Source organism: Hyaena hyaena, unplaced genomic scaffold (genome assembly GCF_003009895.1).
Source record: "Hyaena hyaena isolate Hyena2069 unplaced genomic scaffold, ASM300989v1 scaffold_249, whole genome shotgun sequence".
NCBI lineage: Eukaryota > Metazoa > Chordata > Mammalia > Carnivora > Hyaenidae > Hyaena > Hyaena hyaena.
In genome coordinates, this window is record NW_024080880.1 from 425,001 (window position 1) to 450,699 (window position 25,699).

The window sequence follows — 25,699 nt, forward strand, 5'->3', positions numbered from 1 at the left end:
CACCTTGAAAAAATATAATATTTTCACTTATCTTCTCTGAAGTATTTGGAGGTTTTTGCGAATCTCCATACTGATCAGATTAACCTGAGAGCTAAAAAATCTAGCCATTAGAATTCAGACTATATTTGATATCTCTGAAAATGATGACAAGTAACCCAAGCAATGAAAAATTCAAATATACATTTGCTTTGCCACATAACTACTTCACTGCTGGTGGATACATGAAAGAGGAACCCATACTAAACTGGCTGATGCCCAGCTCCCCAGGAATTAGTGGGATATAGTGCTGGACATGACGTTACCTTGAGTACATGACAGTCAGCCCCTAACCAGGCTCTGATTCACAAGCCTAGGAGGGACTCGCTTTAAGTCCTTGGGTAAGATACGAACTTGTGGTAATTGGGCCTTTTTTTGTCGAATGTCTCCACTGTTCTTTTCCTTCCCAGTCTTTGCCTTTATTGGTGCTGTTGTTAAGGGGGAAAAAAAAAAAGTAGAATGGGCAGCCAAAGCTGCTGCTGATCATCTTGAGAATATTTTAGTATTTCAGTGTTCGAGTGTGTGTCTGACAGGGCCTAGGAGCAACTACATCAGAAAGGTACTTTTCTGTTTTGTTTTGTTTTTGTTTTGTTTTTTCCCCCAACAGAGTGGTAGACAGAGTCTGGAGCTGGAGTTGGCTGTCATGTCCAAGTCTGTCTGCTTTTTAAAATTTTGTTTGTTTGTTTGAAATTATGAGGGTGAGATGAACTGCAGTGTAAGATGGGCTGTTTTGATATATTCCATTCATGATACCGTGTTAACATGAATGATTTGTTGTATTTTTCATTCCATCTAAAGATGTGCTACCTTACCGCATCAGTGATTATATGAAAGATCTATCAACAAATCAGCAAATAGAGTCCATCTTTGCTTCATTCCATTTTACTCAGACCCTATTAAAAATTGAGTAATTTGTAGCTGGTGCTTTCCTGATTTTAGATTTAAAATGATTAAAAGTGCATAGCAATATATTACATATATCCATAAATTTAGTATACTTTTATTAAAAAAATCATGCATGCTGATATGTATTCATTTCAACATTAAGACTGTAACTAGTGTACATAATTTAAACAATGTGGTAAAACTATAAGGCCTGATTTTAAAATTACAAGGAATTTATTTTAAAATGTAAATTAATTAAAATTAATAATAATCAAAAGTAAAATAGAGTTCTTGGATCCATTCTCTTATTAATAGCATGAGCAGGCAACTCCAGCCATGTTTGTAATATATTTATGAAATATATATATGTGTAAAATAAATTTGTGACAATATATTTATTCTTATTCTGATTCTTCTCATCAAGGCTAACTATAGTGATGGGAGACATTTTTTTTGTACATAAGGAAATAATTTACTATCTTATTTTGGAATAAACCCAGACTAAAACCTCATATCTCAAGGATATAGGTAATTGAAATTTATTTTTATAAAACATAACTTTTTAAAATGGAAACATAGACAAAATTTATGCTCTCATGCACATGAAAAACGAAACTTTACATAAAGCTTGTTAAGATTGGGGTTTGAATGTACATTAAATCATTTCTTCTGAAACCGAAGTAATTAATAAGAATATGAAAAGCTATACAAGTATTTTATAAACTAGAGATATTTTCCCCCTTCTAATGTTATTTTTATAAAGGTTATTACTAATTTGTCCTGCCTCAGATAGAACTTGAGTCTCCTGCCACTATACTTAACAAATGTCCTAAGAGACTGTTTATTATCTGAAATTTGCCTCTGCTCTCCCAGTGGTTGTTGCTTGCTTTCGGAAGCAATATGTGAACCTATGATGTAAGCTTTTATCACACAGTGATTCCATTCTGCCACTGTGACCAAAAGTACCTGACTGTTGATCAAATTCTCTGTATTCGTTTCACCTTTCCCCCCCCCCCAATCTCTGTTAGGTTCTGAGCTCATGCCCAAAGCGCTCTCCACCAGGATAGTGGGAGGCATTTGGTGGTTTTTCACACTTATCATCATTTCTTCGTATACTGCTAACTTAGCCGCCTTTCTGACAGTGGAGCGCATGGAATCCCCTATTGACTCTGCTGATGATTTAGCTAAACAAACCAAGATAGAGTATGGTGCAGTGGAGGACGGTGCAACCATGACTTTTTTCAAGGTAAGTCCTACCGATTGTCTATAATTTACATATTAAAATGATAGAGTGCAAACAAATCTGTCTATTAATGGATATAAGGGTGTAGCAACACTGTTATTTGTGAAGAATAATCAATAGTCAGTAATCCTCAATAATCCTCAATAATCAACAGTCAATAATAATCAACAATAAAAAATAATCAGTAATCCTCAGGGGATGGAGAGGTATGTGTACAACTAAATACACAGTCATTAGGCAACACATTTTAATACTTGCAAATGGCAAGGATTTCTTGCTTTGCAAGTGTTCTTTTTTGTTCTAAGGCAATTCTACCCACAGGTAACATTTTTTTTTCTCAACAAGGTTTTATTTTTGAATGTAAGTATATACATTTATTAGTATATATTAATATATTAATTACATTAATATAATAAACTTAATATATAATATATATCAATATATACCTAACATAATGACTATATTGATACAATGTATTAATTATATATTAATATATATTTATTGATATATATTAAATAGTATTAGATTCTGACTCTACAAGGCTTAGATGTTCCAGAGGAATAGAATGATTACATACATACATAATATTCTTATACATACATTTCTCTCTGTGGAGGTGAGACAAGATTTACTTGTTCAGAAGCCTACAGTAAAAGAAGGAAAATAAATGATAGGAATAAACAGAAACAATTGTTGTTGTATGCACATTCATCTAATGTTCTATAAGTCACAGAGTCTGAAATGAGCTATACCACTGAACTCACGATGGTTTTCAGAGCGACGGCTCTGTGGAACACTTAAATGGAAAGTGTGCTTGAACCAAGTTCCAGGATATAGAGTGTCTTACCCTCCTCTTTATTCTTCCTTTCTTCTTACTCTAGCTGATCTCATTAGGCCAAAGTACTGTACTCTAAATGGGGAGATTTCACTTTAGGGAGACAATATCATTTCCTAATTTCTTTTATATTTACCAAGGCTTTAAATTCTTTGTATGTCAAGCAAATTTTTAAGCACTCGTATTTTCCTTCACTGTTCATACAAATGTAATAGGAAGTTTAAATATGCAGAAGTGGTAAATTTTTTTAATAATTGACTCAAACTATAAAATAAATTATTACATAAAACATTCAGCATGTAACTGTTGAATACCAGATATTGCATTACATGTTGGTATCATAGAGCAAATAACATCTATTTCTCACTTCCAAGGAGAGCATTGTTTAACTGGATGACTAAATCAACAATCATGAAACTGAGCTTTATACTACTTAAAACCAAAACTTTGCCAAAGAATTATATAGTTTTTGTTGTAAAAGTCCTCACAAAACTAAATCTCTTTTTCTAGAGTTCTGGAGGACATTAAATATCCAAAGAATGAGACAAATTGATTATTTTGTCAAATGTATATAACAAAATTTAATTATTTTCAAAGTGAATATCTCATATGGCTAGAAGAAAGCTTAAATGTGTATTTTACACTTATTTGGAAAATCATTATTATTTAATCGAATGTATTGAATAACTAAAAATGAGCAAAATATTATGATCAGTAAGTGCTATTTGACTATATTAATTATAGCTGATCAATGCTCCCCAACTAGATATTCAGAATTAATAGAGATCGCTTTTCTTATATAGCTTTTTTTTTTATTAAAAGGAAATCAGCTGTTGAAAATGTTAAATGCACATTGTCTGTGTCAATAACTTTTAGGGAGTGAATATATGATCATTAAAATTATTATACTATTCAAGAGACTTTTGAAATAGATTTTGTAAAAAATATACCAAGTACCTAAATCAAGTGATTTGACACCAAAAATTATTATTTCTGTTTCAAATATACATCAGAGGTTTCATTTCATTTTTATATTTGAGAAGACTCAAATATCTTAGGTTTCAAAGCACTTATACTATAAGCAAGGTTTATCTCTGGAAAATGAATTTCAGAAAAAATTCTTTTTTTCCTTATCTTTGAGATTATTCTCTCTCCTTTTTTCTTTTCAGTCTTTTCTATTTTCTCTTCTTTCTTTTATATACTTTTTTTAATTTTTATTTTTTTAGTTAAATTATGCAGTGTTAGTTTCTTTTTTGAATACCTTCACTTTTCTTTGCTATTGACTTTTCTTCTTACTCTTTTAGCCCTTGTTTTCTCTCTCACATGCAAGCGAACCTCCAGCACCAAGAGAAAATTGACATAGAACAATACTCTGTTTCCAACAGCACATTCTTTCTGTAGAATTAAGGCTTTCTGGAATCCATACTAGTCACAGTAAAAACCACACAGTGATAATTACTAAGTTGACAATTACCTTATGTTGGTAACTTCATAACATGCTGAATTCATACTTTTAAATGATAAAAAAAATGGAATTTAAAAGAATTTTAAACTTTTCTTTAGTTATTTTAGTGTACCCCTAAAAGGTACTGATTTCAACCTCATATTTTACTTATGCTTATACCAGCCATGGGTATAAAGTTAAAAAAAATGTTCCCTAGCAATCTGGATTAAAAGTAATTGCATGTTCATTTTGAAACTCCACAATGAACCAGGGACTAGTGTGTATATTCTATTTATATTTGATACCATTTTATTTCTTAATTAACAGCAATGCATACAAACACTCTAGGAAGCACCCTTAAGGCATTGATTTCTAAAGGAATTTCCATCTTGCTTTTACAAATTTAACAAGACCCAGCTGTTAGTTAATTGTTCTGGAATGCTCAGTTCCAGAAAATTATTGTAAAGAATGGTATAGTTTTGTTACTACAAGCAAGAAGAACTGGCTCAAGATACCTGGCCTTAAAGGGGTAAGTCCTCGGTATTGCAAAAACACAGAGTTGTGCCATTCTATAACTAAAATAATCCTTTTTCAAAGAACGTGTTTGACTTTGTTTATTGAGCTTATGTGCATACTGTCTTCAAGAAGAGTTCTTTCTTCTCTTCTTTTATATCCATTACACTCCATGTGCATTCTTCTCAGGGACAAATGTAAAGCCATGACTGGTAAAATAACTCAAAATTGAGCAGATGGTAGTTCTTAAGTGTTGTTCCTTATAAACAGCAGAAAACTGTATGATATCACCAATATATGTTCTTAATCATATTTAAATAACTGAAGGCCCAGGTTTTCACTGAAAAACAGTAAAGGATTTGTCAAAACCTCCTTCTCGGAATCTGGTAATTTGGTGTACTACAACTGAAATCTCACCCCAGGGCTGAACACTACACAGAATGTTACTAAGCAACAAGCACATTCTCTTCTCCGGAAGTATAAAGATTAGAAAAATGAATACATATAGATTACATGTTCGAAAATAACTCAGCTAGAGCTTGTAGGTGTTACAGTTTCTTTTGAGAATTGCTATATTTTCAAAGTGAGTCATATGTTTTACAAAATGATGCCGAATCACCTTGTTTCTATGCAACGCATGACTCAGGTTTTCCAGTTTCTGCCAATTCTCTCTCTGGGTTTGGTTTACCTGAAATCTCTGGCTTGTTGTGTATGCCAATACAGTCCGCCCTTCCAAAAAAGATGGTATCAAAGGGGATATCTTTTTTATGGTTATTTTTTAAGGTTCTGCCATATATTAAAAGAACATTTAAGAAGTATCAAACATACAATGCATATCACTTAATACTTCTAAAAATAGAAAGTCTATAATTCAGAATAGTTGTTATGAATAAAAAAAAACTGTGGAATCAGAGAAACCGGGCTTGATTCTGGGCTCTAGCACCTATTGGCTGTATTTAGGTAAGATACTGTTCCTCATAAACCCATGATTCCTCATTTCTACATTGGAATGACTAACACGACTCTTCTCACAGTATTTTTTTGAGTATTAAATGAAAGCTCTACATGTTTACTAACCATCTAGTAAAAGCTTGACAGATGTTACATATTAGCATTACTAAAATATATGGCCAATTAAAAATGTTCGGAATTTGGGATGATTTTAAAAATAGTCAAGTAAATTATGTCTCTATGACCCACAGCAGGGTAAATAATTTTGAAATAGATTTAAAAAGAGATCACAGCAGTTTATCTAATTGAAATTGCTTCAGTCTTCTGATTATTATTGTCAGATTTAATTTGATAAGTGAAATAAAAAGAAACTAAGAAAACTCTTTTCTAGACTGTGTAGTTTGAAATGGTATATTGAGGTGCATTTAACAATTTTTGGGAGGAATTTATTGCAAAGCATAGGTAAAGGGAACTATATAAATATTTAACTTTAACTTGTTTTTAATTTAATGATTAAGATGTCTTATTTTAGCCAGTATTGCCATGCACCTTATGTTATCAATTACATGATATGGATATTCATTTGTAAGGTATCAAATTTTTATTCAAGAATTAGTCACTGATCATCTCTTATGTGGTAAGAATTGTGTTAAATCTTAGACATATCTCCTACATCTCCAAGCACTGCCTACACCTGTCCTTTCTATCTCCTGTATACCTACTTCCTTTACTATGGTCCTGGTTCCAAAAACTAGTTCATCTTTGTCTCTGGTTTTGTAGTTAATCATTTCACTTTCTTTTTTCCAATTTTGTCTGTATTGTTCTCTGTGCTGCTACCAGAGCGACTTAAAGTCCTCCAAAATGATCCTCTCTCCTTTGCTTTAGGATATAAACTTAGTTCCTCAGCCTGCTTACAGCCACCTCATAATTGGGATTCTTGAGCAAATGGCAAAGAAGGAATTCTTGAGATGTCTTTGGTGCAAAAAGATACACGGGGACAGGACCCATGGGCACAAAGAGCTGCACTGGGGTTGTAAGGAGTGACTGATTATATGCCTTTACGTTAGTGGGAGTTAGGGATAGCATAAGTCTCTAAGGAATTTGAAAGCGAGGCTTTCAGGACCTTGAGGGGCTAGCTACTGTTAAGATAGTTACTTTTAGTCTTTAATAAAATGAAAACATTAAAGAAGTAAGGTAGCCATGAGTTTGAGAAAGGTCACCTTCTGCCTATTTCAGGTGTATATCAGTGGGCTGCAAACTGTAAGGAGATTTAATTTATGTTACATTTTTCTTGTCTTTGTTTGACTCATCATCATGGCCTGGCTTTTTCTTTTATAGCCACTTGCTCTCACACTTGAAACTACTCCCAGGTTTGTCACAAGTACATGATGCACCTTCTTCTCTAATGCCTGTTATGCATTTTTTTCCATCTCTGTCTCTTCCTATCAACCAATTGGTTATATTCTCTTTATTCCTTAGATCCTAATTCATGCCTCGCTTATCCTAGGCAAATTTTCATGATCCTTCCCCTACATGCTCTACCCAATTTGGATAAGGTACTCCTTTTTTATATTCTTTGAACACTTTTTACTTCAGTTCTTATTGAATTTTCAACCCAAGCTGTCTTATTAGTTCCTCTGTTTCTACACCACACTGCATAGTCCGGGGGGGGGGGGGGGGGGATTGGCAGCCAGGGATTGAATCTATATCATTCACATTTGAATCTCTATAGTTCCCTGCACAGGCTTTGCATATGGTTTGGGCTTTATTAGTTATCAACTGCCACAATGATGTTGCTTAACAAACAGCAAAAAACTCTTGGTGGCATCGAACTAAACCTTTATTTAGCTTACAAGTCAGCAGTTCTATTTCTAGAAACTTGGAAGCCCAAAGTCTTTAGTACATGTTGAACAGACTCTGTTTCTTTTACACCAGGGTGACAGTGCTTTTGCCAATACCATTTCAGCTAAACATTTGTGGCCTTCAAATGTATCCAACTGAGTCCATTTATAATCTAAAACCACACCACAGTTCTTTTTTAAACATACCTCTCTCTAGACTAATTGTTACTTTGGAATAGAAGCTCTGTACTGGAGGTGAAAATCTACAAGGCATTGCCTTAACGTCTTCAGAGGACTGAATGAAGTACCTCAAGCGACATGATAATTTTTTAATTCTTTAAGAACTGGTGCTATGTTGAAATAATTTGGAGAACTTTCACTGGCTTAAGACATTGAAGACTAGGAATGCTTAAAATTACCTAACCGTGCAAATTCTAAATCTACAATATCACTGCTAAGTGCTGTTTACAAATAGCCCAGTTCTTTTAAATTATTTCTTCCCTCTCCTTTTCTCTTTGTTGTTCTTCTTATGAGTTCTAATATTCTATCTTTTTCTGATACTACTTTATCCTATGTAGCTAAAAGTAACTAGCTGATTACTTGAATATTTTGTCATTTTGTCTGGACATTTCTTTGGCCAAGTCCCAAAGATTATTACTGCATTTCAATCTTTTAACTTACTACAAGGCACACTTTTAAAATATTATCTCCCCCTATATTTACCAATTCCTATTTCCCCATTTTCTTTCTAATGATTTCATTGTAATAGTTAGAAGTTCTCATGGCTCTCGAATCCTCAGCAGGCCTTGGGCGGCTCGGGTAGGGGTGTTCTCCTTGCAGGGGGCAGCAGGCGGTGGCCCCAGCTGCTCTAGAGGTGTGGGCACAGGCTGGGCTCAGAGCCACCTGGGCCGGCTACTGGAAGCCGTCAGCAGGGCAGGGCACCGCCAAGGCCCGCCTTGATTCCGGCATCTGGGGGACAAGCAATCTGCTCTCATCTGTGGGGTGCAGGGGTGTGGGAGGAGGGCACGTCTGAAGGCTGTGGGCCTCACAGGCCAGGGAAGAAACGCGAGTGTAGTTGCCTGTACTGTCGGACAGAGCGGGAGCTGGCTCCCCTCAGAACAGGCTGGGGTGGCCCTCAGCCCTTCCCTGCGGACTCTGCCAAGCCCTGCGGGGGACGGGGCCATGCTGTAGGACAGAACAAATGAGGCCGGACGCTCTCCCAGGCACTTGAGATTTGGAAAAGTGAGGCGTGGCCGCCCTGAGGTTCAATTCAACAGCTAGAATGAGAGTTCAGAGACACCCCAGAGAGCCCAGCAGCGCCTCCCCCCACGCCCCCCCCCCCATCGGGCCGGGTCCGTAGGCTTCACCAGGTTCCTGGGACCCAGCCTAACACGACAGTCTGATGGCCCAGGCCACCCCCGGGTGCGCCTCCCGATGAGCTCCAGAGGCCATGGGCTAGGCCTCAGGCCCAGGCGCCAATGGTGACAGAGGGGCCGCTAACCCAACACTGGGCTCAGCCCAAGCCCTATGTGACCCAGATAGTAAGGAGCCCCAGGAAGGGGGGGCGTAGGAACCAAAGCTTGGAGGGAGGAAGAAGAAAATGGGGCTCACGCTTTTAAAGGCAAGTCAGGTTTCATGTAATCGCGTGTCTTTGAAGGTAGCACAGGCTTACAGTGATACTGTGTCCACAGTCATGAGTCACACTACATGCCCCACAAAGCTAGGCATTGGTGAAGTCCAAGTTGTCCTGGAGGAATAAAAACTCAAATTTCGAATAAAAAATTTATGTGACCCTAGATCAGTGTTATATATTCAGGTTTTCTTTATGGCAGCAACTCTCTTCTTTTACCTAATTCTGTAGTTATCCGTTGACACAATGCCTATTGCATCCATTGAAGGAAAACCTATGACAGAGGGTTTTAGGTAGATTGTGAGATTATTTTCAAATTGTGCTATTCTGTAGAGAACTACAAAGGTTTTTTCAAAATATGTAGCTCTCTATGGCATTTCCATTTTTAGCTTTGGGTTAAAAGTCAGTTTATTTGTAAGTATAGATTGTAATGTTAGGAAATAGGCAAGTGGATTCATCCATCTGTAGGAAAAGTTTTGTCTTTTGATACTTAGCTGCAGAAGATTTTGTTTTGTTTTCTTTGTGCATAGTCTCCCTCTTTAGGAGAACTCAAAGTACTTTCTAAATGTCAACTCATTAATCTTTACTGTAACCCCTCAGGAAGGTAGGAAGCAATTATCATTATGCTCATTTAACAGATGAGGAAACTGGGCCATGGAGAGGTTAACTGACTTATTAATTATGAAAGCAATAACCAAGGGGCTGGTAGTATCAATAATAAAAGTAATAGCTAAAGATATCATGGCATAACCATCATTACTCAGAAGAGCTAAGTGCATTAGTCATTTTGGCTCATTCACATGACCCCAACTGTTTGATCATATTAAATTTCTAAAACATTTGCTTTAAGCCATTGGGGCAGATATAGCTATAACATGTTCTTTATAATCTTTTGCTTATTCTGATCTTATCAGTTCAATGGTCTTCTAAAATTAAATTATGCTGGGGTGGCAGTATAGGTTTTTAAGCCTGAATTGCTTGTGTGACATGCCTATAATGATTTTTTGAAAGCTTGAGTGATTTTTGCTTCTTAAATGCCAAAAGAACAGAAGTAACTTTTGAGTTGAGAGTTAGATTTTTAAAAAATTTGGCAGTTTACTGCATGTACTTAATAAATGGATTTAAAAACATATACCATGCATTAGACATTTTTCATTCCTTTATTTCTGCAAAACATAATTTTTGTTTGTTGTTTTTATTTAAGCAGCAGTTGTAATGAAAGTATAATATATTTACCATGAAAAGATTTACTTACACATTGGAGAAGTGCATTTTCAAAGTGGCATCTGGAGTGCACTTTTCACATTAGGAAAGGGTTTTCTGAAATAAATATTTAGTTTCCTCTTGCCATATTGGTGGTATGATATTTTGAAAGTTCCATTTTGTATATGCATAAAATTGACCTAAAATAGTTACAATGAGGAGAAAGATCATCCAAAATGACTTTTGGATTCATTTTATTTTTTATTGAGATATAATTGACAGATCATCTTATTTAAGTTTAAGGTGTATAATGTGTTGATTTGATAAATTTACATATTGCAGTATGATTATCACTGTAGCATTAGCTAATACCTCCATCACATCATTATCATTTCCTTTTTATAGTAAGAACAATTGAAATCTAGTCTCTTAGCAACTTTTAAGTTTATAATACAGCATTGCTGACTATAATTGCAATGCTGTATATTAGATATCCAGAACTTATTCTTTAAATGCGTTTCATATTCTATGTAGTAAATTCCCAGTTAAGTATGGTCTTCACAAAGAAAGGGTTCAATGACTATCTGCACGTGGACAGAAATTGTGTATGTCTTTCACTGTGTACCAAATTTACTACTATATGTATTTTAATTATTTTCCACTACCATCCAGGATGGATTCTTTGACAATATAATAATTAGAAATACGTAAGGTACCTCAGTAAGCACAGGGATTATTTCTGAAATACTTGCTTGTAAAAGAGTTGTCCTGTTTATTCAGGTGTTACTAACATGCCACATAGTTTTGCTTTCAAGTCATTTTTATTTACTTGAGTCAATTTATGCTTAGCAATGACACTGCCCTTTTCTCCTCAATAATTTAGACCTCAAATTTCAGCTTTGTGTCTCACCTGGAGGCTGTAGTTTCTGTGCCTAGAAACTAGTTTAAAAATGGAATATTAATAGGAGCATAAGTACATTGGCATCAAAGTTTTGTGACTAACAGTTTTCTGTTGTTATTGATAAGTTTGTACCTCCCTGTGTATGCATCATAAATTCCAGAATGTAGCCCAACAAAGTTAGCAATGCTTACTACTTATCCTATCCCCCACTTAAAGCACTACTTCAGCTTATGGGCCAGTTTATTATCTATCAAAAGAGTAGATGTGGGTGTGCTGCAAGCAATGGAATTGGACAGTATGAATGTCATGTAGGAATGTGGTCTTGTCTGCGATAGACAAACACATTACTCTAGCAGTCAAGAAGATCATCGTGAGTTTTACATCAACTTTTCTTTTTCAAGAGATAGAGTCATTATTTTATCCTACTTGGGTATATCATTCATTAAGTTTCAGAAACATTTAAAACACCCATTTGTTCAAATCAGTAGTCTCAACCCACCTGCACATTAGAACATTAGAATCATTTGAGGGCTCTTAGAGAATACTGAGGCCCAGGCCCCTTCCAAGCCAAGTAATTAAAAATATCTTGAGGGAAGATTCTTGGTATCTGAGTTTTTGTTTTTTTTTAATAAGTTCTTCTGGTGAATCCACTGTGAAGAAAGAGTTAATTTAATCTGAAATATAAAGAATTCTTTCATTATTGGCATCAATATTTAATAACCAATTGCATTTACTTCCATTTTTTTATATTAGTTTGTGTATTATTTTGTTCTGAAACCAAGAATTCACAAAGTATCAGACAGAAGCATGAAATGATGATAAATCTGTTGACCCTACTCTTACTTCTTTCAAATTATTTACCTGGGGTGTGTTTAAAGACTTTTTTTCAAAAGAGATTTGCTGAGAGTGAATAATCCAATTACACCTTCATTCTGACACTATTCCTGCAAGTCCCCAGTGGGTAGGCATAGGAATTGACTTGTAGCAGGGGATGAAGACAGCTAGAGCTTTCTCCTTTCTCAGGGAATTATGCTGGAGTAAATCCTGACCTTTGTTGTGTCTCCAAGTGAAAGTTGAAAATATATATATACTGTGGGAACTAGAGACGGAATATATTCACCTTTTCTTTGTAAGTCTTGTCACAGGTTCTTCCACTGTGCAGGAGGGAGGAGAAATTAGAGACCCATAAGCAGGCATATTAATGTCTTGGAAGGATTGTATATGTGACTTTTGTGTTTACATAATGGGGACCAGATTAAGAAGAAATGAAGTACCTTACTTTATAATTATATATCAAATTAGATTCTGCACAACAGTTTGAGATTTGGGCTTGTGTAGTTTTGTTCCCTGAGCTGTCAGGACTATTCTGTAGTGTTTGGTGAACTACTGTCATTCCCTCCTTGTGGAAAAGAAAATGCACCTATGTTAACTGGAGGCGACAAATTATTATAAAATTCTAATTGATATCTTTTTTGTGTTTGGAACTCCTCATTATCCCTCTGCATATCTCTACTGAAACCAAATACTCCTCAAACATGGTATTACACATTCTGCTCGAACATGGGTGATGGGAAAACAGATATACTTAAGCTTCCAAGCCAAAAGCTGTTCTGGCTAACTTGCTTGTAAATTACTAATTAAGTAATGACTCTATGATTGCATAGAATAAATAGAAACTTTATTTTGAATTCTTTATTTCATGCATTCAAGTTCGTGTATAATCTGTTTTATTGTTTTGATTTCTCTGCAAACTTAACGAAACAAACCCTGAAAGCTTTATGTGATTGAACACCAGTGTATCCTAGCAGTCAGTTTAGATTAGTGATTAATATTGTTACTGAAATACTCATCTGTCCAAATTGATGTTTTCTTCATTTTACATCAGACAGCTTTTCTAGAAATCTAAAAGAAAGATCTCAGCAAAGATTTTTGTAGCCATACCATTTCTCTTTTCTCCCAAATATTGTTTTTCTTCCTTAATAATTTTAAGATACCAGTTATAGGTAATGAATTAATGTTAACATTAGGTTGAATAGCAAAATTTGTTTAATAAAACAAGGTTGGTATTTTAAAAGTGTTGTTATATTGTTATTAGTATCATATGGTTTTGATATTAGTCATGTTTGAAGTGAATATTTAAACCAATTTTTATAATACATTTAATTTATTGGCATAGTAAGGGGGTTATTTTTGCCCAAGGAGATTGTCTCCCTCCCCCATCCTCATCTAACACACAATTTATTGTATGTGAGGGCTGATCCTATGTTTATTACAGGGATTTGCATAAGGCCTACAGGAAACCAACACCATTTTACTATGTTCCCATTGCAAGAAATAAAATGGTGCCTTTGAGTAAAGCTGCTTCATCAGACACTAGGTTAGCGTGCCAAGTTACAGCTATCAATGGTGAAACAGCAGATGTGAAGGCTAGTTGGCATCAAAGCATATGAGTTGAAGACTTTCCTATGGGAAAGAAAGTGCTTCATTACACTTTATCTATACTAAGAGCATTAGTTCTATCAAGCTGTCTGAAAATTAGACGATGATGGGTTTTATTACCTTAGCCTTGCCAGAGTGAATTCAATAGTTAAAAAGTAAGCGATAAAACCACGTGGGGAATTATAAGAAGTTATTAGAGTTTCAGTGTATTTAAACTTCGAAAGAGCAGCAACTTTTGTCTCGTTTTCTCTAAAATGTCTAAGGGACAAAAGTTTAATCCCTCTCTAATTTTCAATATGTACCAATGAAGCTTTGGGACACTTTAATTGAAGAAAGAAGTTTTGTGTTTGACTGAAGTGTAAAATCTGAGAAACAATGTTTTAATTGCCTTGAAAGGCAAGTGCAGGAGGCTGTTGTCATTCGAGGATACACTGTGGTTCTGTCTCTCTTTTGCCCTCCCTCCTCCACTCTGTGCAGGGACCACTCTTGCTGTTTGTCAAGTCAGCATGGCAGCTCAAACACCACGTTGCACCTCATCAATCTTAGCCGAGAGGGCCCCACTGGGACTGAGAAAACTCGAAAGTCAGTTAATATAGCAATGTAGAGCTGGCATGTCAAGTACTGCATAATGGATAATTGTTGTCACTGTAAGAGTTTATAGCCACTGGTTAGGCCACAGTTTGAAAGGGATTTGGAAAGGCATATTTTTGGACATAAAAATATAGGCTTAGATATATATAAAAATTGTCACTTAAAACTTGTAATGTTCTATTTCTTAGTTAAAAAATTTAAGATGGACATTTCTCTTCTTCTGTATAAGTTGCAACATAAAAGCATCATTTGGTATTTCTAAAACAAATATACAAAAAAACCGAAAACTCAGCTTCTCTGCTTTGTATATTATTTGAGGAAATTATTTTAATTGGTATTGTGGCTAAGAAAGATCAAGTAATCATGCTTAATATGTAGGGGGGAATGGAACTTTAGAGTACCAACAAAAACATATTATCCTTTTACATTGTCCATTAATTAAAGAATGAATACTGTGAAACTTGTACTTAATACAGAATACCCTATGACTTGGCAGTTAATGTTCTTGATTTTTCATGCACCATGATGTCTTTTTGGGGGGGAGAGGAGTGCTATTTTTTGTTGTTGCAAATACACTTTAATTAGTGTTTTTGGTCAGCTGAATATTCTTTTGTTCATTTGTTTTCCTATCTCTTTTCCAAAAGTCCTAATAACAAAAATACCAATATCAATGTTTTTTGATATTAAGAGCTGATTAAAGACATTATGTGGTAGTTAAGTAGGTTCTCTCATTATATCATAAAACAAAACGAGGTTTTCTATTACTACTGCTTCCATCTGTGATGTATAAACTTTCATTTAAAGACAAAACAGAACTGTGTTTCCCCCTTTGAAGCGAGTAAAATGATGATCCTATATTTTAGGGTCATCAGCACCTCTGATAGTGAATCGTCTTATTACTTCACCACTCATATTCACCAATAGGAAACATACCTCATAAGGCATCCTTTGTTTTTTTATACCCTTTGTCTACCCTGACATGGATTGGAAAAAAGACAAAATAAACTTTAGAGCTTGTTAATAGTTATTGATAATTGCAAGCTGAATATAGTAGATTCCTCAAAAATATCGCTTTTCAAAAAGCAATATTGAGTAGATTAAACATTAATGCTAAATGTCTTCATCATAAAGAGGTCAGATTCTGAAATAATTCAAGTTCTTTTCTCTGGGATTTTATTGACTGCGACATTGCCTAGAGTTGTTAAATGTCTAACGCATACTGTTAAGCACTTTCATTGACCTCCTGTAGTCAAAGAAAGTCCTTAACAATTTCATAAGTAAAGAACTTTCCAGACGAGGGAATGTGTCTGCATGTGTATGCACATGCATGAGTGAGAGTGTTCTATAGGAATAAGATATGCTACCTTAATTGGAATTAAATTATGAATGATTACATGATTTATTTTTCTTATACCCAGTTTCCATATTAAATCTGTTCTAGGGGAAGAATAGTTCAAGGTTGGCAATAAATTATAATTTTATTTTTCCTGATAGCATTTGAATAATACTTTTGATTATTATAAGCCTATTGTATATACCATAGTACTAGTAAAATTCAGTGAAAAGACTTGATTGTCTCTAAAGGTAGAATTATTAAATATTGTAATTACAGCTAATTAGAGGTTACACAATAAATTAGTTTGCTTTGTAGGTCTCTTGACTGTTTTCAGAACACTATGAGTTTATGCTTCATTTTAATTTATTACAAAAACAATTAAATAAAGACCAAATGATTAGAAAGCAGCATTAATAATGGATATAAAGGATTGTTGAGTCTAATACAGTGCAGTTTGACAAAATGATTAAATGCATAAAGTAGGTTTTGTCATGAAATCATATATCTGTCACTCTTTAGGGATTTACTTAACCTAGGGCTTCTGTCTTTTTATAGGTAAACTAGGAGTTTAATTACAGTCTTAGACATTGTTTACATAAAGCACTAAACATGTAATAAACTCCCAGGATGTACTTACTGCTATTCTTATTTTAAGGAGCTTAATAGTTGAATTGTTAAACTCTGTAGCAGATGAAACCATTTCCCTCAAAATGAATGCTTGCATTCCTAGAAATACATCCAATTTACCTATGCTTAATGCCAAAAGCTGATACTGAATTACATTTACGTGTGATTGTTGATTTGATCCTGACGGTAGATTATTAAAAATATGCTAGATTACTTTCTTGGACTGCTAAAAAGATAAAATGCATCATGAATCCAGTTCCATCCATACATCCAATTTTAATTAATTATCTTTTTATTAATGATTATTTAATTAATAACCCTTCTATTAATGTGTGAGATCTGTTTTCACAAACAATTCATGCTCATAATTAATGCTTAAATAGAAGAAAAACCCTCATTTTAAATTGCTCTTCCTTTCCATAAACATTAACCATTGTAATTTTAACAAGTTTTCTTTTCTCTTACAAAAATAATGCATATGACTCATGAGAGCTATAGATTTGTAGGAAAGTAAAGGAAAAAATGTCAAAGTCCAACCTACAAAGATAAATCCTAATATTCTGTAAAAAAAAAAAAAAGCCTCTAGTATTTTCTCAATATATTTTGATCTCATTTTTCTCTTGTTTTTGGTGTTAAAGACTTAGCCTGTATATAGCTTTGCATATCTCATATTTCCACTGAACACAGGCACTGATGCTCTTTTCAGGAATATGCTTTAAAAATTCATTATCAGCATGCTTGCTTTGGCAGGACATATACCGAGATTCATCATCAGTAAAATAGGGTTGTAAGAATGTGTTTATGATACTTTTAGAAATGTTTTTTGTTGAGTTAAAGTCAGAAACAAAAAGTCACTTGCTAATTTCCAAGCCCATTCACCTAGTCATTTCAAACTTTCTTTTATTTTAATGTTTATTTTATTTTTGAGAGAGAAAGAGAGAGAGAGTGTGTGTGTAAGTGGGGGAGGGCAGAGAGAGAGAGGGAGACACAGAATCCAAAGTAGGCTCCAGGTCTGAGCTGTCAGCACAGAGCCCTACATGGGACTCTAACTCACGAATTGTGAAATTGTGACCTGAGCCAAAGATGGAGGCTTAACCGACTGAGCCACCCAGGCAGCCCCACAAACTTTCAAAATATGTTTATATATAAACACACATGTATAGCAAAGAAATATTTTATGTCTTAAATACCTATGGTACCAATTGAGCTATTCATTTTCAATGTTTGTTGCATTAAAATATTGTTGCATTAAAATATTAAAAAGAAATTTAATGCCTTCAGATATTAAATTTAATAAATGCTTTTAATCAAACCTTGAAGGAAAATTGATTGGTAGAAAGATGGTTTTAAGGTTATCTGTTTAGGCTTCCTAATATAATTTTTTTTCAAGTAAAAGGGAAAAAAATCTGGAAATATAAATATATGAGTAGTCATTAACCTTTTTCTGTTGAGCTATATTAACATATATTAAGAAGAATGGAGTAAATTAGGAATCCATATGGTAGGGTGTGAGGGTGGCCTGGCTGTGACATGTCACCCCATTGGTCCCCGGGGTTGATTCAGCTGATCTAGCTGGCTAGGCAGGTATCTGCCTTCCTCATCACTCCATGTGCATCCCTCCCAAAGCTATGTGCTCAGTAGAAGAGGACAAGACTACTTTCCCAAATAGAGGAGGACTTTCTTTGGTCAAGGGTAAACGAGCAGCTGCACTTCCCTTCTAGAACCTCCAAACAAGCTGTCAAGGGCCATTTGTAGGAGAACATAGGATGGTCAACCTTCCAAGACTCCAGACCCATCTAAATGAGGCACTGCAGGTGGCAGCCTGCCTTTCTTTAAAAAATAAAAAACAAAACAACGGTGGCAGCAGCAACAACAATAACAAGGAATCCATATTGTCAAAATGGAAGAAAGTGACTAAGATGGCCATTACTAAGAAATGAAAGTGTCCAAAAATAACAATATTTAGATCTACCTGATACATTCTAACATATGGTACTATAGCTTTCTGGCATTCTGAACAGAGAAGTAACTCTGCTTCTGCTTTTCTCCTCTGCTCAGCATTTCCAAGTGCAGACTACTCAATCACCCCCTTCTGTCCCACCCATCTCGTACAGATAATCCCCTCTTACCACTGCTTGCCCAGTCATTTTCTAGTATTTGTAGCCCCTAAATTAACACACAAGTCCAGACAATAGTGAGAACCAGGAAACATACTCCACATCTCAAAATTAGTATCTACAAAAACAAAGAATGGCTACTAAGTTTATCGGACAAAGAGAATTTACAAGGAGCATAGTGTACAAGTGGAAACAATGGTGTGCCTATGTCCTTTCAATTCAGCAGTAGCATTTTATTCTAATAAGAGTGGGTCGTTGATTTATTTTTAATACATCGTGGAATCAAGCCCCATATCAGGCTTGCTGAGCATGGAGTCTGCTTGAGATTCTTCTCTCTCTCTCCTTCTGTCCCTCTCCTCGACTCATGCTCTCCCTCTCTAAAATTAAAATAAAAAACAAAAACAACAGAAAACATTTAAAAGAAAAAGAAAAGGAAATTTCTCTCAGTCTCCAGCAATAAGATGTCTATCTATGTTAATTTTCCATGTTGTGAAGATCCATCTTTTGGTGTTTCTACCATATTAATATATTGTTCTGTAATGTTACTAGAACAGTAACAGAGTTGAGCACAGTTATTCAAAGTTTACCTTTAAATGTACTCTGTATATACATGAAACTGCCTCCTAGAGTATAGTCATTATAACTTGAACCGTGAAGGAAACCTTCATCTTCTATCCATTCTTCTTTAACATGATATATATAAGACATTTAAAAGGGTTAAATACATAACTTACCTTATAATTAATAATACTATAATATATAATACTATACTAGAATATATATTATATATAATATAACATTACATGATATTATTATATAATAACTTGAAAGTTTCTAAAAGCAGAGATCTTATATGTTCTTACCACAATTTTCAGATATGATAAATAGTGCTACTATGACTTTATATACATGTTTTTGGATGGACATATGTTTTCATATTTCTTGGGTACATATCTACTAATAGAAATGCTGAATCATATGATAACTCTATGTTTGACTAACTGAGGAAGTCCTAGACAGATTTCCAAATGGATGCATGATTTAACATTACCATCAACAGTGAATAGAGGATTCTAATTTTCTTCACATCCTCACCAACAGTTTTTACCTTTTTGATCAGTCCTTCTGTTGAGAATGAAGTGGTGTCCATTGTGGTTTTGATTTGTGTTTCCCTGATACTAATGATATTTTGCATTTTATATGTGCTCATTGGCCATCTGTATATCTTCGGAGAAATATCTAGTCAGATTTTTCTTAATTTTAAATTGGGCTATTTATCTTTTTTATTGAATTTTAAGAGTTGTATACACGTTTTAGATACAAATACCTCATCAGAAATATGCTACGTAAATGTTTTCTTTCATTCTCGGGTTGTCTTTCAACTATCTTAATTACGTCCATCAAGGCACAAAAATTTATAATTTTGATGAAATCTGATTCATATGTTTTTCTTTAGTTGCTTTTGATATTAGTATAACATCTAAGAAGGGGTGCCTGGGTGGCTCCGTCAGTTAAGCGTCCGACTTCAGCTCAGGTCATGATCTCATAGTTCGTGGGATCGAGCCCCACATAGGGCTTTGTGCTGACAGCTAGCTCAGAGCCTGGAGCCTGCTTTGGATTCTGTATCTCCTTCTCTCTCTGACCCTCCCCTGTTCACGCTGTCTCTCTCAGAAATAAATTTTTAAAAAATTTTTAAAAAAGCATCTAAGAAGACTTCTCTTAACCTAAGATCCTAAAGATTTACTACTACATTTTCTTCTGAGGCCTTGAGTTAATTATTGTGTATGATGTGAGGAACAGGGGCAACTTCTTCCTTTGCATGTCGATATCCAGGTGTCTCAGCACCATTTGTTGAAAACACTATTCTTTCCCCATTGAATAGTTTTGACGCTCTTGTGAAAAGCCAAATGGCCATAAACACAAGGGTTTACTTCTGGAATCTTAAGTTTTTTCCATTGATCTATAAGTATATCCTCATCTATATACCACACAATCTTAAATGTTGTAGTAAGCTTTGAAATTAGGAAATGTGAGTCATTAATTTCTTTTTTCTTTTTAAGATTGTTTTGACTTTTCTGGACCCCTTGTATTTCTATATGCATTATAGGATAACTGGTCAATTTCTGCAAAAAGCCAGGTAGAACATTAATAGAGATTGAATTAAATTAGTATATCTATGTGGGAATAATTGTTATCTTAACAATGTTAAGTGTTCTAACCCTTGAACATGGAATGCTTTTCCATTTATTTAGGTCTTTAAGTTTAGCAATGTTTTGAAGGTCTTTTTTATAAAAATGTTGTTCCTCTTTTAAAAATGTATTCCTCTGTATTTTATTCTTTTTAATGATATTATAAATAGAATTGTATTTATAATTTTATTTTTTGATTGTTCATTGCCAGTTTACAGAAATAGAATTGAGTTTTGTATATTGATCTGATATACTGTAACTTGCCTAAACTCATTTATTAGTTCTTATAGTTTTTTAGTAGATATCTTTGAATTATCTCATATAAGATTCTATCATCAAAAAAAGATAGTTTTAATTCTTCCTTTCCGATCCAAATGTCTTTCAATTCTTTTTCTTGCATTATTTCCCCGACAATACAAGAAATTGCAGTATAACGTTAACTAGAAGTGGTAAGAATATACATTTTATCTTGTTTCTGATCTTAGGGAAAAACATTCAGTCTTTCACTATTATTGTTATATTAGGTATAGTTTTTTTTTCTTTTTATAGCAGTTCCATATCAGAATGAAGACAATAGTTAATTTTATATTTCAACTTGACTGGGAAACTGAGTCCCCAGATTTCTGGTTACATATTATTTTTGGGTGTGTCTGTGAAGGTGTTTCTGGAAGAGATTAGTATTTGAATTGGGGGACTGAATAAAGAAATCACCTTCCCCACTGTGGGTGGATATAATCCAGTCTGTTGGGGGCCCAAATAAAGCAAAAAGGCAGAGGAAGGTTAAATTCTGTCTCTGCCTGGATACTTGAGCTGAGACATTTGTCTTTTGCCTTCAGGCTAGGATTTACATCATCAGCTTCCCTTGTTCTCAGATCTTCAGATTCAGACTGAGTTATAACACGGACTTTCAGGGGTCTCCAGCTTGCAGAAGGCAGATCGTGGGAGTTCTCAGCATCCATAACCATGTGTGCCTATATATATATTTTTTTTCCTGTTTTTGAATGTTTTCATCTTGATGAGGTACTGGATTTGTCAAATTCTTTTTCTGAGTCTTTGGTATGGTCATGTTGCTTTTGTCCTTATTCTACTGATAAGATGCACTACAGTAATTGTTTTTTGCATTTTAAAACAATCTTGTGTTCCTGGAATGGGGAAGAATTAGAAAAATACCATAAAGGACTGATGCCCCAATAGATTTTTAGATTGACAGAATGAATAGGGATTTGAAAAGACTGAAGGGAGTTTGTGGAAGAAGGTAAGCACATTACTGAATCCCTCTCTATTTTGATTTTTTGTTTGGCTCCTAATTCCTCTAACAAGACATTTTGAGGATGTGGGTGTTCTAGTCATCTCATTTTCCTGAGCACATAATGGAACCAATGGCATATCATAGGTGCTCAAGAAACTGCCCATACGTAAATGATTCAGTGAATGAGAGAATGAGATGAATGATTTATAACTAATACTTAACTGAGTCAGATAAGCAAGTGAAATAGTAAAAGCATTGAAGAGCTTAATTCAGTACTTTATCTGTTGAATAAGTCTTTTGCTCAATGAATTTGTTCACATATTTATAAAAGAAAAATATACTGCAGTACTGGATCATTGTTCTAATAGAGCATTACAGTTCTTTTGTTCTTTCATCCACTTATATTACAAGGGATATGACAACTTTTCCCTATACACTCTCCTACTGACTTTGTATTTTATATAATTTTTGAGGAAGGAATGTGAGGCTGTGGGTTGAGGAAGGAACTTCTAGATGTAGAGAATATGACCCTGATATTATTAAAATATATATTGTGATAAAAAATAGTGTTATAATCAGCATATATACAAGATAAACTGTTAGGAGAAATCAAGAAAATTAAACGTTGGTGGTATAGTGATACTTTACTGAATATTGTGGTGGTAAAGAATAATTTTTTAAAGTTGAAAATATGACTTTTATGAGACTATAAATGAACATGTATCAAAGATTTTATTGTTAAGATTCACTCAAAAGAAGCATTTAGAATACTGCCTGGCAAGTGACAGTTGCTTGACATTATCATTAAGCCATGTGTATCTATAAAAAAAAAATTCATTCAAATGAGATTTGAAGCAATTTGGGAATATAAAAATGAATTTGCTAATATATGTAAAATGGGTTGATTTCTTATAGTTTAATAAAATATGTTTGAAGTAAACTTTTCTATAGATTGTAAATCATTTTAACTCTAACATATACAATTAATTTGCATTGTTATGGAGAAGAAATGTTTATACCACTATTAGTTTTGTACAAGACAATGTTTATGTCTACGGGGTTCTTAATAGTCAGTATAAAAGCAGCCAATGTATACTCTTTTAGAATCAGATAATCCCTAGATAATCCACTAGACAATATCCAACCTTCCATTAAAAGAACACCCAGGAATCCTTTAATCCATTTCTAAGTCTTGGGCAATATTTTCTGAACATCTCCCCCATTGTTTTCCTACATAGCTTCTAAATATTATTTTATCACAAAAACACCAGTCTCTTCAATTAGGCCAGATTAACTACATAGGTGTAGCTAATGTCTTAATTAACTATGTAAGCTTCCTTGAATTTGATTTATAAATCTAAAGCTTGGAACCATTTGCCAGCTGGTAAATCACAGAATTAACTTTTAGCTGCAAGTTTTTCTATGTAACCCTGTATCACAATTTTAAAACCTGCTATTATTGACCACACTCGGAAAACTGCCCTCCAAATTTCACCTGTGTAAATGAGTTTAGGTGAATTCCTCTGTTCTTAAGATTTTCTGAAATTTTTAAAGTTTCTTGTCCTAGGAGACAGTTATTTTCCTCTCTACTGGTAAGGCTAGAACTTTTAAGCCAAATAACAGGCCTGTTTTCCTAGGAGGGTTTTGTAGCTATTGATTGCACACATGAAGTCAACTCCTATTTTTTTAAATTATTTATTTATTTTGAGAGAGAAAGAGGGAGACAGACTGAGAGAGAGAGAGAGAGAGAGAGAGAATCCCAAGCAGGTTCTGGGTTGGGTTTCATGGGTTTGAACTCATGAAATGAGATCATGAGATCATGAAATCATGACCTGAGCCAAAATCAAGAGTTAGCCACTTAACCATCTGAGACACCCAGGTGCCCCAACCCTTATTTTTAAACAATAGGCTTGTCATACGTGATTAAATGAGAATTATTATTAAATGTGACACTCCAGATATGGTCTTGATTGCAAAATTGATTGTCCTATTGTATATTAGTAAAAATGAAAATATATCCTTTTAGAAACTATGCAAATAATTTATTGCCAGGAAAAATAAGAGGCTTAATGAGAGTTTCTGAATTCCAGAGAATGAGTCAGAGTCATTTAAACATGGTCATTTCCATTTACAAAACCAAAGTCTACAAAACTGAATGTTAGTAATATTCATGAAGGAAAATAGAGTTTCTATGTATGACCATGAAAACAGAATACAAAAAACAATGTAGACAATATTCTGAACAAACAGAAATGAGTAAATTTTCTTCATTCATCTATAATCAATTATTTTTCTTATAATCATGGGAGAGCAGTCAGTTTCCATCATGTATTCCTGTTTTGGGATGGAAGAGACCTGGAAATCTTGATTCAGTCCATCGTTAGTCTGAATATATTCTAAGAAGTGTCACTTTGAAGCCTAGGTTTTGTTCTTTAATTTTTTTTTTTAAATTTCTGAGAGAGAGAGAGAGAGAGAGAGAGAGAGAGACTGCGTGAGCAGGGGAGGGTCAGAGAGAGAGGGAGACACAATCTGAAGCAGTCTCCAGGTTCTGAGGTGGCTGTCAGCACAGAGCCCAGCGTGGGACTCAAACCCATGAACCGTGAGATCATGACCTGAGCCGAAGTCGGACGCTAAACCTACTGAGCCACCCAGGCGCCCCTAGATTTTGTTCTTTTAAGTATGAAAAATTCAGGTACGTGGAACAGCCTTTCCATAGAGTTTTGAGAAGCTCTTTTGTTAAAGTTATAAACATTTGGGGCACCTGGGTGGTCAATCGGTTAAACATCTGACTCTTAATTTCAGCTCGGGTTATGAACTCACAGTTGGTGAGTTCTAGCCCCATGTTGGGCTTGGCACTGATGATGTAGGGCCTGCTTAGGATTCTCTATCTCTGCTCTCTCTCTCTCTCTCAGAATAAATAAATAAACTTTAAAAAAAAATTAAAAAGATGCAAATCCTGTCCTTTAACGTATAGTAGGGGCTTTAGACGTGCTTTAGGGTCTAAATAATTTGCTCCAGTTAACCGATAATATGAAAATGGAGAAGTAGGAAATTCTCTATTATATAATATATAACTATTCCTAAAAATGATCGGTATTTCCCCTGAAGGTAAGAATATTATGTAGATAATGAGAGCACTGTAAAATCTCCAGGGCTTTTAGTCAAACTTTAAATTACTTTGGTAGTTATCCTAATAATAGGTAACCTGTACAACCTGACTAAGAAAGCATGTCTCTAATTTGACAACTCTCCATTCAGCTCTTCCCAGTTAGCTCAGTGCTTAATAATTAATATGGAGTATACAAGTGAACTTAATAATTTTTCACATTTTGAAAAATAATATGAAAGGACAAATCTCTCAGGTTTTCTAGGAACCATTTGGGAACTCCCATAGATAGTTTTCTTATAAAATATATTCTGATAATTTGTTTAGTAAAACATTTTATTAAGTTTACAATCTGTTCTTGTAAAGTGAAAAATTAAAAACGTTGTCGGAGAAGATTTGGACTCTTGTGTCGGAGGCTGGCTCCGGCATGTCCAGGGGTCCCTGAAGGATGGACGGTGTTGGCGCGCGCAAGAGAGCGAGCGAGAGCGAGCTCCCCAGAGATTCTTTCTGATCACCAGGCAGGCATCTCTGCTCTGACTGGGGCTCAACTTTATTTTAAGTGT

At 34.5% G+C, this 25,699-nt stretch overlaps 1 protein-coding gene across 1 annotated transcript in view; it reads left to right on the plus strand.

The window, feature by feature from the left end:
- Window positions 1-25,699, plus strand: part of GRIK2 (glutamate ionotropic receptor kainate type subunit 2) — a 397,494-nt gene that overhangs the window by 271,912 nt on the left and 99,883 nt on the right. Inside the window, exon 13 of the mRNA XM_039244665.1 lies at window positions 1,950-2,167. Within this exon, the coding sequence (XP_039100596.1) occupies window positions 1,950-2,167 (218 nt within the window). The remainder of the gene's footprint in view (window positions 1-1,949; window positions 2,168-25,699) is intronic.